The sequence below is a fragment of the Polypterus senegalus genome, chromosome 12 (assembly GCF_016835505.1).
Source record: "Polypterus senegalus isolate Bchr_013 chromosome 12, ASM1683550v1, whole genome shotgun sequence".
Classification (NCBI taxonomy): domain Eukaryota; kingdom Metazoa; phylum Chordata; class Cladistia; order Polypteriformes; family Polypteridae; genus Polypterus; species Polypterus senegalus.
In genome coordinates, this window is record NC_053165.1 from 144,505,829 (window position 1) to 144,528,677 (window position 22,849).

A 22,849-nucleotide genomic window follows, 5' to 3' on the forward strand; every position below is an offset into this window, starting at 1 on the left:
CTGATGATGTTTTAGGTCATATTTATGCAGAAATATAGAAAATTCTAAAGGGTTCACAAACTTTCAAGCACCACTGTAAACAAGGCAATTACAGATCACAGTCATCATTTGGACCCAAGAAAAGACAGAAAAAGAGGTCTTCTCATTGAAACTAGCTACACTGTGCGGAGAGCAGTGCACTTTACATTCCATTGTGCAACAAAGTTTTTTTTCATTTTGTCTTTAATTAAACAGGGAATTGCATGGGGGTGTCAACCCAGCAATTCTTACATCTCAGTCATCCTGCATTTCACTGTTCAAACCAAAATATATGTCAAAATCAATCTATGTCAACCATTGTATTAATCTAAACTGATGTATTCAAAACAAATGTATCTGAAGTGATGTATATGTTTCAACCAGTTCTATATACTTATGCACCAATATGTTTTATGTGAAAGGCGCCTCATAGATATCATATATATATATAATATATAAAAAAATCTTGGGTCAAGACGTGATCATCTCGGACAGATACTTTGTCCCACGAGACTTGTTCCACATCACTCCCTACTTACAAAGGAGACACAATTTCTTGGAGACACTTTAACGTCCCACAAGACAAGGAAGTGAGACAAAAGGACAGCTGCTGTACAGGCTTCTAAATGATCGTTGTGCAGCGCAACATGCAGATCATGCAGCACGGCAGCAGCAGCTTCTGTAGAGGCTTTTAAATGATCAAGGAGCAGCACGACATGCAGAACACGCAGCTCGGTAGCAGCAGCTGATCCGTCCGTATCTCTTTAGAGTGCATTCAGCTCCACCCTTCACAACGTGAGCAGCAGAGACATGAAGTGGCTAGCGTGAAGCGCTCCCGATTGGGGGTGGGCGAGTAAAGCGAGTGGGGGGCAAAGCCCCCAAGTATATAAATATATTTCTATAATACCAGGAGAGGGGGTGATACCCTACCTGGATGGGAGGCTCCTAGAGGACAGACAGAAATCCTGGCCAAGGGAGGGAAAGGTACCAGATTCAAAAAGGGCTTCTTGAGAGGATGAATGCGCATCACAACTAAGAAGGAAGATTCTGTACCCAGCAGGGAGCCAGGCAAAATGGGCAGGCATCCCAACTGGACATGTTTTGAGGACCTTCCTGGATAGGAAGAAAAGGAATGATGGGGAAGAACTGTCGCTGGGGACTGTTTATGCTCCCAGGATGCTAGAAACAAGTAGGGTATGCTGGGAAATGTAGTCTGGCAGAGTAATAATAATAATAATACATTTTATTTATACAAGGCGCCTTTCTGAGAACTCAAGGACACCGAACAAGCAATAAATAAATAAATAAATAAATAAAAGACACAATTATAAACAACTAAAAACATCAGAAAATATAAAAATTAATTCCAAACATAACCACTGTAATCATAAAGAAAAAGCCATTTTAAACAGATAACGTTTTAAGTTTACATTTGGAGGATGAATATAATTTGATATTTCTAAGCTCGGTAGGCAATGAATTCCAGAGCTTGGGAGCAGAACGGCTGAATGCTCTGCTCCCCATGGTGGTTAGAAGGGTGAGAGGGATGGTCAGATGGATGAAGGAAGAGGATCTAAGGTTACGGGGAGGAATGGTAACATGAAGAAGGTCAGACAGGTATGGAGGGGCAAGGTTATGAATGGCCTTAAATGTTAATAGCAGAATCTTAAAATCAATTTGAAACTTAATTGGAAGCCAGTGAAGCTGCTGCAAAACCGGAGTAATATGGTGAATAGGGGTTTGAGTAATGATGCGGGCAGCAGAATTCTGGACTAGCTGAAGGTTATGAAGAGATTTATTAGAGAGACCAAAGAGGAGTAAATTGCAATAGTCCAGTCGAGAAGTAACAAGACTGTGAACAAGAATGGCAGTGGTATGGGGAGTGAGGGAGGGGCGGATGCGAGTAAATATTATGTAGGTAGAAGTAAGCAGACCGGGTGATGTTATTAATGTGAGATTAGAAAGATAGAGTACTGTCGAGGATGACACCCAGACTCTTAACGTGAGGTGATGGGGAAACAACGGAGTTATCAATAATAAAAGAAAAATTATCGGCTTTGGATAATGATGATTTTGAACCAATGAGGAGAACCTCAGTTTTGTCACTGTTTAATTTAAGAAGATTCGAAGAAAACCAGGATTTAATTTCAGCAATGCAGTCAATAAGCGAATGTGGTGGAAAGGAAGAGGTGGGTTTACTAGCAAGGTAGAGCTGGGTGTCATCAGCATAACAGTGAAAATTAGTGTTATATTTATGAAAAATATTGCCATGGGGAAGAAGGTAAATAATAAAAAGAAGAGCCCCAGGACAGAGCCCTGGGGCACACCTGAAGTAACAGTGGTAGGCTGGGATGTGAATGTTTTAATCTGAATGAACTGAGTGTGGCCTGAGAGGTAGGATCTGAACCAATCAAGTGGAGTGTGCGTAATTCCAATCAGAGATAATCTAGTAAGGAGAGTAGTATGACAAATAGTATCAAAGGCCGCACTTAGATCAAGAAGGATGAGAATAGTAATTAGACCGGAGTCATCAGCCATAAGAAGGTCATTGGTAATTTTAACAAGTGCCGTTTCTGTTCTGTGAAGGGGCGAAAACCAGACTGGAACTTTTCATATAGATTATTATGAGATAAGTGGGAATGGAGTTGTACAGCCACTATTTTTTCAAGAATTTTGGAGATAAAGGGCAAATTAGAAATAGGGCAGAAATTATTGGTTAGTAGGATCAGCATCAGGTTTTTTTCAGTTTTTGGGTTATAGCAGCAGTTTTAAAAGATGGGGGAATAATACAAGTAGTAAGAGAAGAGTGAATGATGGAAGAAATGAGAGGGACCAAAGAGGGGAGGCAGGCTTTAACCAGAACTGTAGGGAAGGGGTCCAACTGACAAGTAGATGACTTGGATTTGCAGATGAGATCTGAGATTTCAGAGGAAGTGGGTAGCTGGAAAGAAGAAAAAGAGTGAATACGCGAGTGTAGTTCAGAAGAAATACAGAGAGGCTCTGGACTGAAGTGCTGATGTATCCTCTGCATTTTCTCATTAAAAAAGGACATAACAGAATTACAGAAAGCAGCTAAGTAAAGGTGAGATGTTTAGGAATGTGGAGGTTGTGTAACATTATTAAGTAATGAAAACAAAGATTTGGAGTTACCTGTATTGCAAGTAATTAACTGAGTGTAATAGTTAGGTTTAGTTTGGGCTATACAATCCTTGTAGTAGAGTACATGATTTTTATACATCTCTGTGGACAAAGAGTCCAGATTTGTTATATAACCTTTCAAGTTGCCTGCTCTTAGATTTCAGAAGCCGAAGTTCAGGTATAAACCAGGGGGCAGAAAAAGAAAAAAAAAAACATCTATTTTTTAGCAGAGCAAAAGAGATAATATATATAAATAAGAGATAATCAATGTAGCCCTGATGGGGTCAATGGGTACCAAAAGAGGGTGCTGCAGGGAGATGTGCTCCCTTTGACCTGGAAGTGCATCCAATGGGCAGCACTTGTCCAGGCAAGTCAGAGCTGGGAGGAAGGAAGGCAACACTCAGCTGGAGAAGGGTAGTGCAGAGGAGAGAGGAGAGATGAACTGGAGGAGAGAAAACTTTTGCTTTTGTGGTTATACTGAGGTATTTTTTGTAATAAACACTAGTTTATTTGAACCCGGGACTGTATTTTTGTGTTTGTATATATACACTACTGGTCAAAAGTTTCAGAACACCTCAGTTTTTTAGTTTGTATGGAAATGCATGTAGTTTAATGTCTTAATGCTTCATGAAATCAAGGCAGAGAACAAATAAATAATAGCAAATTAAAAAATACGCCAAGGAATCATTAAATGTAAAAAATTGCATTCAGATTTTTGATTCATCAAAGTAGCCACCTTCTGCTGATATAACAACCAAACTGTTGTAACACTTTTGTTTCAGAATGCCAGTCACTCTGTGTTATCTGAACCCTGGATTGTGTTTGTGTGTTCGTATTTGTTGTAATTAACACACATCTAGACCTGTAATCCAGTTCAGAGACCCTGCTGGTTTGATTTGTTTACTTGCTGAAAAATTATAATGGTATCTTCTCTTGTGTTCATCAACCATTACAGGCCCAGGTCAGAGGAGGATACTCTAACCAAACTGCTAGTGTTTTGAATCCACAAATTATACAGTGCTTATTATTGAGGCACTATTCATCTGACATATGGGGGAGCTTATTGCCATAATATGTACATACATAATGTAAAATGTTCTTCCAGCCTGAGATGCACACATCTAACTCATTAATTTGTTTTTCAGGGTGCATACCTAAGAACAATTAACAACCTGCAAAGGTAGAATTTGTGTAAATTTCCTGCCAAAATATGTTGTAAATTAGACATTGCCATTGTGATAACCTGCCACCTACTTTATTAATTCATCAAAGTATCATTTTATAATGTTCTAATTATGTTACATCACAGACTGTTATTAGCTCATATTCAACTTTAGACAATTTTGCATTCATTTAATGTACTTCAAGTACTTTCCTTGTATTCTGTCATGAATGCTGCGAACTTGAAGTGCATCATTTATTTAATCACAGTAGCTAGAATTCACAGTTGTATAATATACTGTGTTTTAAAAAAACTCATAATTGGTTATTTAATTCTGAATTTCGGCAGAGTCATATTTCCTTTCAAACGGCCTACACGCAAGGTATTTAGTCATTTTCTTTATTAAGCAATGCCTATAGCTACAAGAAATGCAAAGCATGAATAACTTTCAATCATTTATAATTTAAAAATGGATAAATTAATTAACAATTTGTTTTGCTAAAATATACATATTTGTTGTCAGAATTGTGGTCATACCAAGCTATTATTTTTAATAGTAATTTGGCAAAGTCGCCCTAACTGGCTTTGATTGGGTCCTTCAAGTGGACTTGAAAAAATAGCATTGTGGCCAAACAAAGTTATAGCTCACAGTGCCCCATTGAATTTATACCAATCTTTATTGCTCTTTTAATAATCTTGGTCTCCATAAAAGACTGTTATGCTACACTACAATGGCACAAGTATGGCCTCAGTGGCATCATATTTCTTAGGAATCCACCATGGAAGCTTCTCATTTCAATAACAGTCGGCTAGCCCAGACTGCTATCTCATCCAGCTGTTATGTTTCAGCCAGGGTTCACTTGTTTGTATCTTTTTTGATCATTTTTGATTCTTCTACGTTAACATTGTTGATCATTTAGTTTCTTTGTATCTACGTATTTCTACTATGTTCCATATATCTTCTAGGTGGCTCCGATCTGCCTGTTACTGTCAAGGGATTTGCCCTCAGCCCTATAAAGGCTGGGAGAACAAGTATTTCCCTGTGGCTCATTGAATGTGCTGGAGCTGGCAAGTTTTCCTTGTGATTTTCTATGCTATCTTTTGAATTTTCTGGATTTTTGACCTTATGTTTTGTTTTTGACCTCACTGACTGGATTGTGTTCTGGGATTGCTTTTGTTTTTTCAGACGACTCCTTTTGCCTTTGTGCTCCTCTGAGATTTTTTTTGTCACAGAATATTTTTTGTAAATATTTTTTTTTCTAAACATCCAGCGTTTGCTTTTTCTCAACTAGTCAGGCTTTAAAGATTTTCCTCCCTCTAGTGGGCATTTTGAGTTATTTTGGGATATCAATGGGTGCTTGTCATTACCAATATTTCACAATCTTTATGGCCTCTGGACTCGTGGACAACCATTGTTGACACTGCACTGTCGATTATTATGGCAGACATTTGGTCGTTGAAATGTTTTTTTTCCTGTCATGGCAGTCAGTAGTTGAGGAACACTGGCATATAGCATAATAGATTGTAGAATGCTCTGATAGGGGTTTGGTAATCCATTTGGGATCCCACAGATTTGCTTTCACCAACAGTCATGTTTTCTTCTCGTCTGTTGCTTTCTGGTCTTACTTTGGACCACTGTACCGTATTGCAGTTTACCAGCATTAAAAACCTTAAATAAAAAGGAAAAAGTAGTAGTAGTAGTAGTAGTAGTTGTAGTAGTAGTATTATTGTTTGGCCAATATGCATAATTTAGCCACTCTCTGACAGAATGAAAACAAGAATGTATTTGTTATGATACAACAGCATAAAATTGACAAAATTGGTCTCCAAAATAACACAACCAAACCTGTTATTTACTTGGTCTGAGCCTCAGAAATAGGCTTCACTCTAGTAAGCCTGACTCCAATTTCAACTGGCAGGGTTTCCAGCCTGCACAGGCCCAAAATTACGCTCAGGCTTCTAAATATCTATATATATATCTATATATATATATCTATTGCGGACACTGGCCCGGACACACACAGACGGACATCGATGTTTCACCCAACACACTGTTTATTTTACAAATATTTACAGTTCACGTGCATGACACACCCCAGTGCCTCCTGCACTGATTCCCCCAATGTCCAGGCCTCTCAGTTCCACTGCCTTTCTCCTGGCCGCCTCTAGTCCTCCCTCCAGCTCCGTCCTCTTCCACCCGACTTCTGCCGATGACTGGAGGGAGGCGGCCCCTTAAATAGGAACCCGGATGGGCTCCAGCTGCTTCCCAGCACTCCTCTGCAGACACGCCCCAGTGTGGCGGAAGTGCCGGCTGCGCACCCGGAAGCTGTCCGGGTGTCCCCCGTCGTCTTCCCCCCAGCACTTCCTGGTGTGGCGGAAGTGCTGGGGTCCCGGGATATTCAGGCACTGGGGCGCCGCCTGGCGGTGGCCACGGTCCCCTACAGGGCTGGGCTTCCAAGCCCTTTACCCGAGGCCCCCAACATAACCAGGACGCTGGGCACAAGCCCTCCTCCGGTCCTCCTGGGCGCCCGGCCGGGGACCACACTATATATATATATATATATATATATATATATATATATATGACGGACAGCCGGGTCCCATGCCCAGCTGGGACGCCCCTGCTGCTTATATTGCGGGGAAGCCACCATGGGCGCTCCAGTACCTCCCCGGGATGCTTGGTGGCAGCCTCCATGGCTGACGGTGATTCCCCAACCACCCGCAGGGCTCCATGGGAGATGGAGTCCTCCAAAGCCTGGTTGGGGGCTCGGATGGCTGCTAGGGGGAGCTGCATGGACTCAGCAGCCTGGCTGAACGAATCTTCAGCCCCACCCGGAGGTGCAATTAGGACCAAGTTGTCAAGCACCTGGAACACTTCCGGGTGGGTTATAAAAAGGGCCAGCCACCACCACTCGAGGAGCCAGGGTCGGGAGGAGGAGGACTAAGCTTGTGGAGGAGTGATGGTAGAGGAAGAAGAGTGTGTTGTGATTTAGTGTTGGTGCTTTGGGACTGTGTTTGGGCTGTGTGGCACGGGGAAGACGTGTCCCACAGCTGAAGAAAAATAAAAGTATTTGTACTTTTTATACGTGCCTCCGTGTCTTACTGTGTTGGCTCAGGTGCCTATATAGCACCTTTGTTACGCTATATATATATATATATATATATATATATATATATATTGTGGAAGTTGACCGGACACAGACAGGCAGACACGTTCATGTCACCCACAAACACGTTTATTTACAATATTTACACTAATAAGTGCACCACAAACCCCCAAAGTCCTGGCCACACAATGCCTTCCTTTCTTCAGGCCGCCTCCTTGCCTTCTCCAGCTCAGTCCTCTCTGCTCCCGACTCTCGCCCTGAATGAAGGGAGGAGGCCCCTTTTATCCGCACCCGGATGAGCTCCAGGTGCTCCCCGGCAATCTCACGCTGACACGCCCCAGTGTGGCGGAAGTGCCGGTTGTTCTCCCGGAAGCTCTCCGGGTGTCCCTGCTTCTCTTCCCCCCAGTACTTCCTGGTGTGGCGGAAGTGCTGAGGTCCAGGGTCCCCAAGGCATTGGGGCCTCCTGGCGGTGACCACGGGCCCCTACAGGGTGGGGCTTCCATGTCCTGAACTCGTGGCCCCCAAAGCAACCAGGAAGGCGGCCCCCACGTGATTCCAGATGGGCACACGCCCACTTCTGGTCCTCCAAGGCGTCCCGGCCGGGTCGTGGCCCCTGGCATCCTCGACAATATATATATATATATATATGTTGTTTACAGAATAGTACTTAGTTACATAGTACTTGTGACAAATCTGATTAACCAATGGCACTACAACTGTCACTATAATTGTTTTCTACAGGCTGAGCGGTCAGGTTTTGGACAGAAAATGAAAATTAAACTTTGTGTGAATGATATAATATCATTCTGCCACCATCTTATCCGTGAGCAATGGTGCGTATATCATTGTCTTTTTTTTAGCATACCTCACCACTGGCAAGAGTTTTCAAGAACATCTGGTGACTTAAATATTGAAGCATCCCAGCAAGAGTAAAGCCTGGTGATTGAGAGTCTGTTGAGTCTAGTGGGAAGGGTGGAGAGTGGCACAGAGGACTGCCATCTGGGAAATCATTGATGCTAGAAGGAAGAAAAGGGGTGGTACCTTGAACAGATGAACATTTATGGATGGTTCGGAGAACAATGGGAAGTTGTGTTATATAAAATGTGAGGTATGGGGATGGAGGATTTTGTGTAAGGAACCAAAGTTTTCTTTTAGGGTGTCTCTCAGGGCCACCACATGCGGCCCAGAATCAATCTTCAAGTGATCCAGCCCATGTTCCCACCAGAAATGCAGAGAAAAACTGAGAAAAAACACTCCTACAGTAGTACAGACCATGTATGCAACACTCTGTGTAGCCCAGCAACATTCAACTCACAATGCAACTCATTTATGTGTGTCTAGGAGAGGTGGTAGTAGTCAATTATATAGTGATTTTTTTTTGTGATGGTACATGTATCAGCACCTTGACTGCGCCAGCTGATCATGGCATCGACTGCATATTGAATGATTCTCTAAGCAATTATGTGCTGAGTCTTAGTTGTTTTCCAGTTTCATCAAATGATTGCAAACATGGTTTTTTGCAAATTAATCTAATTGTTGATCTAATGAGAGCCTTGTTACTGATAAGCACTGCTTCCACACTTCTCTTCATACAATTAGTTGGCCCTCCACTCACACACTTCAATCCTTCAGATTCATAGCTGTTGTGAGGATGATGATCAGCAATTGATACTCAAAGCAAAGAACAAATTAGAAAGACTGCAGTTGATGAAAATACTGCAATGTGATCTGTCAGTTATGTCTGTCCCAATTTGCTTATCTTGCTTTAGACACCAGCAACAATAAAATGTGATAGGGCAGAAAAAAGGCAAAACACCTGCACTCATTCCTGGCAGAATTTCTCTTTGCTGTATGTCTTTTAGTAAGCTGTACACTTCCATGATACTAATAGTATTACAAAGCTCAGCTATTCTGTGGCATTAGTGTATTGAAATGAAACTTTTAAATCTGATGCTTTTTCCTGTTTGGAAGTTAAATCTGTTGCTTGTTGGCAAGAAATGAAATAAAAAAGGATGGCTAATATCTGACAAAATTAAATCAGCCTTCTTTCTAACTTGTTTGCAACAGAGCTCAGTGACAGAGGGCTGTTCCAAACCAATAACTTTACAGTAGTTTATGTTCTTAAGACAAAGGTTGTCAGACCAACATATAAAATCAAATATGATAGTGATACCCTTTTTCTTCCATTAGTAAACCACAGCAAATTATCCTGTAAAAGAAAAAACTCAAAGAAATGAACAAATTTTGTGTAGTATATTGAATATTCCTTGATGTGAAAAAGATTAGGATTTGTAATTTCAAACAAAAGAAAAAATATTAATACAATTAAATCAGCCTATTACTGTATTTGATAGATGCCAGTGACATGGGCGTACATTGGTTGGCCCTGTTGTAGCCTCACAGATCTACAGTTCTGGTTTTCAATAACTGTTAATTTGTAATAATTTGTTTAATAGCCAATGTCTTCTTGACTTTTTTTTTTAATTATACCATTATCACTTTGGAAAATCAATTAATTAACTGAAGGTTATTCCTTTTCTTTCTTGAGTCACTGTATGACTGATGTTTGTTGTGGTCTTTCTCTTTACAGAACCTGTTTCTAATGTCAAGATAACGGCCAAACCTGGACAGCCAATAGAAAACAAGACTTTCTCTCTGACCTGTGATGCATCTGGACAGGTGGATTCAATACATTGGGTAAAGAACGATCAGCCACTCTCTCCATCTGGCCACATCATCTTGTCTGCAGACAGTAAAACACTGTCTTTTAATCATGTACTGCGGTCAGATGATGGTGATTATAAGTGTACATCATCCACCCCAGCCAGCAAGATGAGCAGTGAAGTATATACACTGATTGTCAGCTGTAAGTAAATAATCTTTAACTTTTTGTGTTCAGAGGAGCTAACATTGTTTCAGGTCATCTAGGGTCTATGTTTTTTAGTGATATTCTAGAAACTGAAGAGAGAAATGTTAACTGCTTTCTCCTTGAGCGATTCTGGAAAGTATTTAAATGTTGGGTACTCTAGTTGAAATATACAGTGTAATATATATACTGTATTGTTACATGCTGAAGGACCTGGAAAAAAAAGGTCAGAAGGCACAGTAAAAGCTACACTAACCCTTACTTTGTGTTTATACAGTACACTTCCAAGTACAAGTGTGACCACTGATGTGCTTTATACTTAAATACCTTGTTATGTGAAGAAATATATTAATAAGAAGCACTATATCAAGTAATCTACTTAAAATGCACTGTTGGTTTACTGCCCAGAGAATACATAAAGCAATAGAATGGTTTTCTTTTGTCTTAAAATGAGAAAAGACATTGGATGACAGTGCTTTGAGAGATGTGGACATAACATTACAAAGAGCCTTCAGAGCAACTTCTGCCACCGTTAAATGACTCCAAAATAAATGGCATAATACACCCGCCCATTCAAGCACTAATGACACAAAAAACACAAAACCTTACATTCGCAGCTGAATATACTAAAAAAACACCTCATTAAAAACATGCCCGTATTTTTTCAAATGTAATGGTGACTCTTCCGTGTTTGTCCACATCCCTCCCTGCTGTGATACTTTCACTTGTTAGATGTCACTTGCTACCAGCTGTCAGTTCGAGATGGAGCTGCGAATGAAAGCCACCGTCTGTGCTGTTCTCTCCGTGGCTCTCCATTCAAGTAAGAAGAAGATCATAATTGATCCACATGCTCCATTTACACTCCCAGTCACATTGTACCAGGTTTTTTTAAAAAACTTATTTTAAGTCTTCCTTTTTTCTCCTTTCCCACAGGGTATTCCAGTTTGAGTCTCACCACTCCCACATGCCCCATTTTTGGATGGGTAGGCAGCGATGTCACATTAAACTTTTCACTTAATCCTTCAAATGCCGTGTTACAGGCGGTGACCTGGACGGTAAACAATACTAACAATGTGGTGACTTGTGTGAGTGGTGCAATTTCATACGGACAGGGCTATGAAGGGAGAGCCCATCTGAACACAATGACGGGATCTCTGTCGCTCTTCAGACTGACACTACGGGACTCGGGACAGTACAGCGTGAACATCATAACTACTGAGGGAGAGGCTGTGAGTGGAAGTGTCACACTTCAAGTGTTAGGTAGGTAAAGTACAGTTTTATGTGGACACAAATCATCCAAAACAGACCTGATTTGTAGTTAGGCATTATATTTGTGACTAGCAAAATAACCGCGCTTCGCAGCGGTGAAGTACTGCCTTAAAATTTTTATTAAGAAGAAAATGAAACCTTTTTAAACTGAGGGAAAATATAGCAATAATTATTTGTTAAGGATCTCTGTGTATACCACATTGTCATTTCAGCCCTCCGGTTGTAATATGACCAAGCTGTGCGCTGAGCTTACTCTTGAGCATGCAACGTACAGTTGGCCATGTGAAAAGTAATCTTGTTTCAAATCTCACAGCTTGGATTGCTGCTGTCATAATCGGTTTGTGTTTCATGGTTTGTTTCAATTACGACAGTATTTGCAGGACTTGTGTTGAAGTGACATTCGGCATCTGTCAAGCGTTGTAAGCATACAACCGGTTTCATCGATAACTTCACATCCAGCTTTTGAGAGTTTAAACATTCATAAACATCAAAGTGTCCACTACTGAAATTGTCACCTGTGAATCTAAGATGTTTAAGAGGCATTGGCGGTTGTTGAAAGGTGTAAAATATTTGGCCATTTCAGTACACTTGAAAGCGACAACCGAACAATTCAGCGGCAGCCATCAACTCACATGCAGAACCATAGGTGAAGGGCTTAAACATTTCACTCTTATAGTGCTCCTGTGTAGTATAATTATCTCCTGTACTGTCATCAGTCCACACCTTGAACCTGTCCCAGTCATTCAATACATAAGACACAATGTTCCTCCAGATATCAAGAGTGAGCCTGATATGGCCGTGCAATATGTAACAAAGAGAATGGAAAAGGTAGGTGCCATCTCCGGGCATGGAAACCACTCGGTAAGTGACAGTTCTTTGATCGATGGTGATCACCTCGATAGACGTGAGATAGATAGATAGATAGAGATGTTAATGGGGGTACGGTTGGAACGATAAAGGAAATGGGTACCTGAACAATGTAAAGTAAGTCTAAAATACCTACACAATAACTACAATTGTAATAAACGAACAATAAAACAGCGGAGAAGCCGTGGATTAAATAAAAAGGCTGTAGTTATCAGCAGGGAGACGTGAATCCCGTGGCGAAGCAAGGAAGGGAATGTAGAGACCGGAGCGACAGACGGCCTTATATAGGCAGGCAGCCAACAACGTGGGAGGCGTTGGGATGGGGGACCCAACGCCGCCTCACACAGTGACCGAGCTGCAGGCTATGGATGTATATATATACGTAAGTAGGATTCAGTTAACATTGGGAACCCGCATACCAAATTTCTTGAAGATGGGCCCATAAGTAACAAAGACCATTGGAAAGTTCAATATGGTGGCCGACAGTGGAGTCATACCACCGAAATAAGTACATACATTGGTTTCGGTTAGCGCAGGGAAGCCGCCTACCAAATTTCGTGAAGATGGGGCCATAAATAAGAAAGTTCAACATGGCGGACGTTGTCGACCGTTATGACCGTTACGCGTAGAATTTTGAAATTAAACCTGCTTAACTTTTGTAAGTAAGCTGTAAGGAATGAGCCTGCCAAATTACAGCCTTCTACCTACACGGGAAGTTGGAGAATTAGTGACATTGGAAAGTTCAATATGGCGGCCGACAGTGGTGTCATACCACTGAAATAAGTATGTACATCGGTATCGGTTAGCGCAGGGAAGCCGCCTACCAAATTTCGTGAAGATGGGGCCATAAATAAGAAAGTTCAACATGGCGGACGTTGTCGACCGTTATGACCGTTACGCGTAGAATTTTAAAATTAAACCTGGTTAACTTTTGTAAGTAAGATGTAAGGAATGAGCCTGCCAAATATCAGCCTTCTACCTACATGGGAAGTTGGAGAATTAGTGAGTTGGAAAGTTCAATATGGCGGCCGACAGTGGCATCATACCACTGAAATAAGTATGTACATTGGTTTCGGTTAGCGCAGGGAAGCCGCCTACCAAATTTCGCGAAAATGGGGCCATAAATAACAAAGTTCAACATGGCGGACGTTGTCGACCGTTATGACCGTTACGTGTAGAATTTCGAAATGAAACCTGCTTAACTTTTGTAAGTAAGCTGTAAGGAATAAGCCTGCCAAATTTCAGCCTTCTACCTACACGGGAAGTTGGAGAATTAGTGATGAGTGAGTGAGTGAGTGAGTGAGTGAGTGAGTGAGTGAGTGAGTGAGTCATTCAGTCAGTCAGTCAGTGAGGGCTTTGCCTTTTATTATATTGTCTAGTATTAGTTCATGCCAGTGGTTGGTGATGTTTGTTTACATGTATAATTCCAATAGGGTTTTTTTTTTCTCTTAACTTTCGTTCTTGTTGTTTATGTGTGTTTTGGTGCAAATTGTAATGTTCAGAGTTCACAAAATAAACAGTCTTTTTCCAGGATATTCACGGAATGGCATTATTGGGCCACTTTGAGGAGTTTGACATTTCAAATCTGGCTCATGGTATTCCTTGCTGAGAGACAGACTCGTATGAGGGGTCAGAGATGAGTCTTGTTAGAGGCGAAATCAAACTTAACCTTTGCCTTATAGCTCTGGAAGAAGCACTTGGATATGAGGCTGCATCATTACAGTCAAAATAAATTGAATCATCTATTAAATTGTGCATATCAGACACTCATCGGCTGCTAAATAGAGACCCAAAAGCAAAATCTTATTCCCTAAACTCCCTAAACACTTTGAACCCATCTCAAGGAAATTGCAATAGTTGTGGGGGGAAATCACAGATGTGATATTTGTTGTTTCAGTGATGCTGTGTGTGATAAATGTAAGCGCCTGGGGCATCTACAGAGAGTATGTCGACAGAAGTCTTACCCAGAGAAAGGTAAGCCAGCAAGTGCAAGTGCATCTTACAAAGTAAAAGAAAGAGGCAGGGCATCGCAGAGAGGTTTGAAAATGGACCTGATACAAGTGTATATTCTGCAGAAATCATCAACGGTGTGGGAGCTTGTACAACCAGACACAAGACTTATACTCTTGTCACATTACAAGGAGTTCCATGCAAGATGGAAGTGGACTCACGATGTCAGCATTTGTTAATCTCAGAGGAGACCTACCATGCATTATGGCCAGTGAATGCTTGTGAATTATAACAAACACAGTGTTACTGTGCTGGGTACCTGCTCAGTCAAGGTACATTATAGGAAGGACAGGTTATTCACACCTTATTGTTGTTAAGGGACAAAAGGCCAGTCTACTTGGTGTAGAGTGGTTTAAACCTCTAGGTATTCAGTTAACAGGAATACACAACCTTGTCACAGACCCAGTACAGACAGTTCTTAAAGGTTTTATTTGTGAGTTTGAAGAGGGTTTGGCCAAATTCAAGGGTGCACCAATCTCTTTTCAGTTGGACCCCAATGTAGCACCTATATGTTTAAAACCAAGACCTGTTGCTGTTGCTCTCCGCCCATAAATAGAAATAGAGCTAGTGAATCAGGGTGCACTAGGTTTGGCAACTCACCCAATTTTGGCCACCCCCTATTGTTCCAGTATTAAAATCGAATGGTAAGGTTCAAATATGTGCTGACTACAAATCCACAAGGCAATACAGAAGCACCCATACCAGATTCCATTCATCAATCAGATACTTACTACATAAGCAAAAGGAAGTTTTTGCAAAACTAGACCTGGCACAAGCATATCAACAATTGTCAGTGGAAGATGCAGCTGCCAATGCACAGACCATAATTACTCACAAACGTGCATTTCTAAAATCAATTTTAAACAGATGAGTCTCAAAACTGGAGAAATTGTCTACAGTCAAAAGTCTACAATTTAAACGATTCTGAAAAACAGTACCAACCCCACCCCCTCGACCAGCGATTCTACAGTAGGTGAACTAAAAAAGGTACAAGCAGGAGGGGAGAGAGCATGGAAATAAATATGGGTTGCAAGCACTAACCAAGTCTGTGACATAATTAGAAAGTTCAGGTTGCGAGACGTAAAAGAGTAATTTAAAATAAATGATTTGTTGTCTACGGACCGAACGTTCATTGAGGCCATCTTCACAGAGCAGTTTGAAGGTGTTTCAAAGTCTTTCTGATTAGTCTTTATCATATGTGAGTATTGAAGTGAGCGAAGGTTATCAAAGTTAACTCCTCCGCCCCTTGCACTTGATCCACAGAGAGAAAATCCAATAGCAGAATAGATAGTAGGAATTAAACTGATGGTAAGAAAACCGGAGGGCATACTCCAGTGCAGCCTCTGATGAGAACTGTGATGTATATAGCGGGGCTGTCTTAAAATTCCTAGGGCAACACATTGATTATATAATCCAGCTCCTAGGCAAGGCGTCTAGTTCAAACTCCTCAGCTCAACGGATTAATAAGCAAACGCCATGAAAATGCATGAATGCTGAAACTGAAGAACAGGGGATCAGATCCAGAAAAAAATAATATAAAATAAAAACTAGTCACTCTTCACGCGGCCACCGGCTCCCCAATATGCCACCTTGGCACAAAGGTTCAGAAATACGTTAGCCAGCCAGCCCCATGGCAGAACGGACAGCCAACCTAACAAAACCCAAAAGAAAGCTGCAACGTACTCACAGTATACAGGGTCAGATCGAAGTGTCATGAGCAAGTGAGGGCTCGTGCAAACCCAAGACGGCCAGCGAGATCTTTAAAGAAGGCAATGGAAAAACTGCAGGTAGATCTCCAAACAATCGTATGTCTCCAAAAGGTTCAGGAGAAAAAATAAACTCAGAAGGTCCCAATCAGGAACACGAAGAAGGATCCCGCAACAAAAACAACAAAAACAAGATCCCACAACAAAAAAACACACCAGCTTTGCCCAACCGGTAACCGGAAAATCTAATTTTTCAGATAAATTGTTAACTTTGTGTAGCGCTGCTGCCTCTCAGTAAAGGTGTCATGTCCCGGGTGTTCCCTGCCTAGAGTTTGCATGTCTTGCTGATGGGTTTCCCTCTGGATGGGCTTTCTTCATTGCAGCCGTTCTGTCTCTAGAAAACTTGCCAACCCCCACTTCCTATCTTTTCGTTTTATTTCTCTACATAACCTGTCACCACAAAATAAATGTGGAATGTGAAACCAGCTGGAATCTTAGAACAATGATTCTTAAAACCTGTGAGGGAACACTGAAAAGTCTTTATTATACATGTTTGATTATTCCATCCATCCAGGATCGCGCCTGTCCCAGCAACCATAGCAGGAACGATCCCTGGACGTAGTGCCAGCTAATCGCAGGGGGCAATACGAACACACGCATACACACGTGTCAATTTTGCATCACCAAATCCCCAAATATGCATGACTTTGGACGGAAACTGGAGTGAACCAAAGGAAACCCACCAGGAAAACATGCAAACTCCAGGTAGGGAACACCAGGGACTTGACTTTGTTGCTTGACTCCGTTACTGCAAGACAGGAGCGCTACCACACCACCACCAGTAAATATTTAACTTTAACACACTGTTGATTATTGGACAGCGCTCTTCATCCGCAGCTCAATAAACCTTGCAGTTTGGATCATATGGCACTTCCTTCCTGCTCCAGGTGCTATTAAAAAATTACATTGTTATCTCAATCACTCTAGATATGAAGACAAAGTATAGAAAGTTAAAAGAAATGTGGTATTAATTAAAGATAAATAGTACAAGTAAAGAAAAGCATGAAAGAAAATGTAGATAGAAAAGTCTGGATATGTATCGTCTTTAGAAAATGTTTACGAAAAGTTAAAGATGGATGCCCTGGGCAACTTGTGATCTAGCACTTGAAGTTATTCATGAGATGCTTTGCTGATGATCAGTTGGAAACGGCAGCACGTTGCTGGCACTCTCTTCTGACGTCGCTCATCTGTGATTGCTGTTTTCCTCTTCTACTTCTGACATCGCTCTCAGATGAGACATATTTATTATAAAATTTCCATGGGAGTTTCGCAAAATATGATTATTAAATACTCTGATTAGCTGGCTGTCAACATGATGGATGACTTTGCTCAAACTCTTTAATCTGTTAGAGTAGTCCATTTCCCAAACAATACAGTTTTTGATGTTTTATGAGCCTCAAGCAGTGAACCAATTTAGTCCTGGTGCCTTTCCCTTCACAGGTTATAAAATCATCAATACATCTTGAGGCTTCTCCAGAATTTCTGCTCAATTCAAACAGATGGAACTGTGATTGATAGTGGTACAATTCAGGAAAACAGAATGTTTTGATGTTAAACGGCCCATGCAAGTGTCCTGTATTCAAGTTCATCTTGTTTGGCTTGAGCAAAATATAATGAAAATGTAGACATAAATTGCAGATTTTGCACACCACAACCATCATTTACCGTAAATCTGGGCACATTTTGAAGTGACTGGGTGAAAAAACACCATAGCTAGTCTGTTTTGATATTAGCACCAGAAGTGAGGTAGCAGGCTTACGTGGAATCCAGAAGAGAGTGTGCATATAGTCCATCGCATGAACCAAACATGTATATGAAATACAGTATGTGGTGCTGGTATTGGAATATAACCTTATATTGCTTTTTTTTTCTTCTTCTTTCGGCTGCTTCTGTTAGGGGTTGCCACAATGGATCGATCATCTTTTTCCATATCTTCCTGTCCTCTACATCTTGCTCTGTTACACCCACCACTTGTATGTCCTCTTTTACCACATCCATAAACCTTCTCTTAGACCTTCCTCTTTTCCTCTTGCCTGGCAACTCCGTCCTTAATATCCTTTTCCCAATATACCCAGCATCTCTCCTCTGCACATGTCCAAACCAACACAGTCTCTCTGACTTTGACTCCCAACTGTCCAACCTGACCCTCTAATGTACTCATTTCTAATCATGTCCATCCTCGTCACACCCAGTGCAAATCTTAACATCTTCAACTCTGCCTTCTCCAGCTCTGTCTCCTGCTTTCTGGCCAGTGTCACTGTCTCCAACCCATATAACAAAGCTGGTCTCACTACCGTCCTGTAGACTTTCCATTTCACTCTTGCATGTACCTGTTTGTCACAAAAACACAAAAACAATGAAAATGAGAAAACAATACAATAATACACAAATCATGCAATCTCACCATGAAGAGTGTCTGGGCCATGGTTTGAACCATGGACTTGAGTTATAAAGAAGCAGCTCTAACCAATTTATCTTTAAATGTAGTAGCAACTACTAAATGATTTATGGCGTTCTTGACGTTTATTGGGCATAAGATAAAAGATAAGATAAAAGCCAAGCAGCTTTAGAGAAAATGGCGTTATAAACCATTGGTGCCTTCTGTGATCCTGGGAAATGTGACCTCACTACCAAATAAGATCGACGAACTGGCTGTGCTGTTGAAAAATGTCAGAACCAACAGAGAATGCAGCTTGCTGTATTTTAGTGAAACGTGGCTAACAACTACCATCCCAGATGCTAACGTGGAGCTACCCGGGTTTAGCACAGTTAGAGCAGACAGAGACGCAAATACCAGCAGGAAGAAGAAAGGAGGAGGACTCGCTCTCTATGTCAATACAAAGTGGTGCAACTCAGGACATGTAAACGTTAAAATCTCCACTTGCTGCAGGGACATCGAACTGTTGGCCATAAGTCTGCTTCCCTATTACTTGCCCAGAGAGTTTGGACACGTGATTGTTGTTATTGTTTACATCCCCTCAAGCGAACAGCGGAGATAGCGAGTAACGTCATTCATTCCACAGTTGCTAAGTTACAAACGCAGCACCCTGAGGCACTTGTGCTAATTGCTGGAGACTTTAACCATGTGACGCTGGACAAAACATTACCTGCCTTTTTCCAGTATGTGGACTGTAACACCTGGGGAAATAGGACTATCGACCTACTATATGCAAATGTTAAAGACGCATACAGCCACCCGCTGCCTGCACTTGGGAAAGCAGATCATAACCTGGTTCTGCTTCAGCCTCACTACAAACCAAGAGTGAAGGCGCTACCTACAACCACACGCTCATTCAGGAAGTGGTCCCCTGAGGCAGAGCAGGCTCAGAGAGACTGCTTTGGAACTACAGACTGGGATATACTGCTGGGGTCACATAGTGAGAACATTGAAGAGGCTGTTGACCGCACAACTGATTACATCAACTTCTGTATGGACATTGTAGTTCCAGTAAGAACAGTACGCTGCTATGCTAACAACAAGCCATGGATTACAAGTGACATCAAAGGCCTTTTGAACCAGAAGAACAGGACTTTTAAAGATGGTGATCAGCATGAGCTCAAGCGCGTGCAGAAGGAACTCCGAGTCCAGCTCAGGGTGGCGAAAGAGCAGTACAGGAGAAAGTTGGAGCAGAAGTTGCAGAATAACAGCATGAAGGAAGTGTGGGATGGGATGAAGATTATCACTGGCTGCAGCTCGAAGCGGGGTGCCACCATCGAGACAGACATGGAGAGAGCAAACCAAATGAACAACTTCTTTAATAGGTTTGATCACCCTAACCCACTCTCACCTCGGAGTACTGCATCCTCCAACCATCCTTCTGTTGATACCAGCATAGGTGAGACATCCCCACCCACAATTACAGCAGCCCATGTGAGCAGAGAGCTGAGAAGACTTTGTACCAGCAAAGCAGCGGGTCCAGATGGTGTATCGCCACGACTGCTGAAGGCCTGTTGGCTTTGGAAAACATCTTGTATCACCCCAGTCCCAAAGGTATCACGTCCTAGTGAGCTGAATGACTTCCGGCCTGTTGCTCTGACGTCACATGATGAAGATCATAGAGCGGCTGCTGCTTCGCCACAGGTCCGCCACGCCCTCGACCCTCTGCAGTTCGCATACCAGGAGAAGGTGGAAGAGGAGGATGCCATCATCTATATGCTACACCGATCCCTCTCCAACTTGGACAGAGGCAGTGGTGCTGTAAGAATTATGTTTTTGGACTTCTCTAGCGCCTTCAACACCATCCAACCTCTGCTCCTTAGGGACAAGCTGACTGAGATGGGAATAGACTCACACCTGGTGGCATGGATCGTGGAGTATCTTACAGACAGACCTCAATATGTGCGTCTTGGGAACTGCAGGTCTGACATTCTGGTCAGCAACATAGGAGCGCTGCAGGGGACTGTACTTTCTCCGGTCCTGTTCAGCCTATATACATCAGACTTCCAATATGACTCGGAGTCCTGCCACGTGCAAAAGTTCGCTGATGACACTGCTATTGTGGGCTGCATCAGGAGTAGGCAGGAGGAGTAGTACAGGAAACTAATGAAAGACTTTGTTAAATGGTGCGACTCAAACCACTTACACCTGAACACAAGCAAGACCAAGGAGCTGGTGGTGGATTTTAGGAGGCCCAGGCCCCTCATGGACCCCGTGATCATCAGAGGAGACTGTGTGCAGAGGGTGCAGACCTATAAATACCTGGGAGTGCAGCTGGTTGACAAATCTATCAGTTTCTTGCAGACTGAGACTGGTTTTCCTCTAGAATTTATTTTTTTCCTGTTTTTTTTTTCCAGGTTTTCTTCTAGAATTTATTTAACAATAGAATTTATTTTTCTGTGTTTTGCTGCATTCATTTTCTCCTCCACCCTCACAAGCCTTTCAGGGTCATCTACAGAGAAGCAACCACACAAAAGGCTGATGCCACCATCCATGCTTCAGAATGTGGATGGTGTGTTTTTGATAACATGCAATGTTCAAACATGGGGTTTAGTGTGGTGAACAGAAGCTCAATTTTGGTCTCATTAGATAATAGAACCTTCCTTCTGGTGACACCAGAGGCCCTCATGTGCCTTCTGACAAACTCTTTGTGTGTGTGTTTGTGTTTTAAACAGTGGGTTTCTCTTTGCTTGCCTCTCATTAATTGTCCACTGGTGTAGCACCCACACAACAGTTGTTGTATGCACAGTCTCTCCAGTCTCAGTCACTGTACTTTGTAAGTCCTTCAAAGCTATCAGAGGTCTCTTGGTGGCCTCCCTCACTAGTCTTCTCTTTATATGCTCAATCTCTGGCAGATTTCCAGCTGTGCTTTTCTCTTTCCATTTTTTAATGACTCATTTAACTTGACCCCAAGGGATATTCAGAGACTTGGATATTTATTTGACTCAATTCCCTGATTTGTGCTTTTCAGTCATGGAGTTGGTTAGAGCTTTTGTGCTTTTGTCTTCATTATTTAGTTAGTCTACCACACTGATGGTCCATACAGATCAGTTGACTTTACTCTACAGTCAGCTGAAATCTCAGACAGGTGATCTACAATGACCTGATGACGTGATATCTAAAACCAATTGGCTGCACCAGTGATGATTTAGGTGTGTTGTGTTAAAGAGAGTAAATACATTGTGATTCATTATTTTGTTTTTTTATATTTGTAATTTATTTAGACTGCTTTACAGAGATTTGCTATCACTTTGACATTAAAGAGTCTTTTTCTGTTGATCAGTGTAAAAAAAGTCAAATTAAACGCCATGTGATTCACTGTTATATACAAGTAAAATGTGAAATCTTCCAAGGACGAAAAAGTGTTTTAGAGGCACTGTATTACATATAAAAATAATTAGTTGAACTGATAATTTATTCAGAAAACCTGCAGCTTCAAAGTATAGAAAAAAAACTCTTTAAGAGCTCATAACCGTGTAAATTGCTGAATTTCAATACTTTACCCTAATTAGTAGAAAATGCTTTTTAAAAACAAATTAAACATTATAGTAGTCTAATATATTATGTTAAAAATATATTTCTTGAAAAGCATATGATAAAATGTAAGTATGAGAAGATAGTAAAATAATCTTTCACTGAAATACAGTCAAGGTACATATGAAATATGCAATTTAGACTCCTGAAATGCTTCCCCTTCTGGTCTTCCAATTACATCAAACATTTCATTTAAAGGGTTTTTTGAATATGCATTTACCCAGCTTAATGTAAATAATTGTGATTTATCAGTAAATATCATTTATTACTTTTTGAAAGTACATTATCAATGTTATACCTCAGAAAGGGGAACACATGAAAAAATAAAATATAAATAGCAAAATACATACTGTGGTCCCCGGCCGGGACGCCCAGGAGGACCAGAGGAGGACTTGTGCCTCCTCCAGACCGAGAGGGGGCGTCCGTCCTGGTTATACTGGAGGCCTCGGGTAGAGGCCTTGGAAGCCCAGCCCTGTAGGGACCCGTGGCCACCGCCAGGCAGCGCCCCAGTGCCTGATCATCCCAGGAGCCCGGCACTTACGCCACACCAGGAAGTGCCGGGGGGAAGACGACAGGGGACACCCGGACAGCTTCCGGTGCAGCAGCGGCACTTCCGCCCACGGGGTGTGTCCGCGGGAGATTGCCGGGAAGCAGCTGGAGCCCATCCGGGTTCCT

General features: G+C 41.8%; 2 protein-coding genes across 2 annotated transcripts in view; one reads left to right on the plus strand and one right to left on the minus strand.

The window, feature by feature from the left end:
• LOC120541785 (hemicentin-1-like) overlaps window positions 1-11,574 on the plus strand; it is a 59,370-nt gene extending 47,796 nt beyond the window's left edge. The window contains exons 3-4 of the mRNA XM_039773716.1: window positions 10,016-10,291; window positions 11,225-11,574. Coding sequence (XP_039629650.1) covers window positions 10,016-10,291; window positions 11,225-11,559 — 611 coding nt within the window. The 3' untranslated portion in view covers window positions 11,560-11,574. The remainder of the gene's footprint in view (window positions 1-10,015; window positions 10,292-11,224) is intronic.
• Window positions 11,575-15,984: 4,410 nt separating this feature from the next.
• LOC120540535 (T-lymphocyte surface antigen Ly-9-like) overlaps window positions 15,985-22,849 on the minus strand; it is an 88,833-nt gene continuing 81,968 nt past the window's right edge. Inside the window, exon 5 of the mRNA XM_039771374.1 lies at window positions 15,985-16,088. Coding sequence (XP_039627308.1) covers window positions 15,985-16,088 — 104 coding nt within the window. The remainder of the gene's footprint in view (window positions 16,089-22,849) is intronic.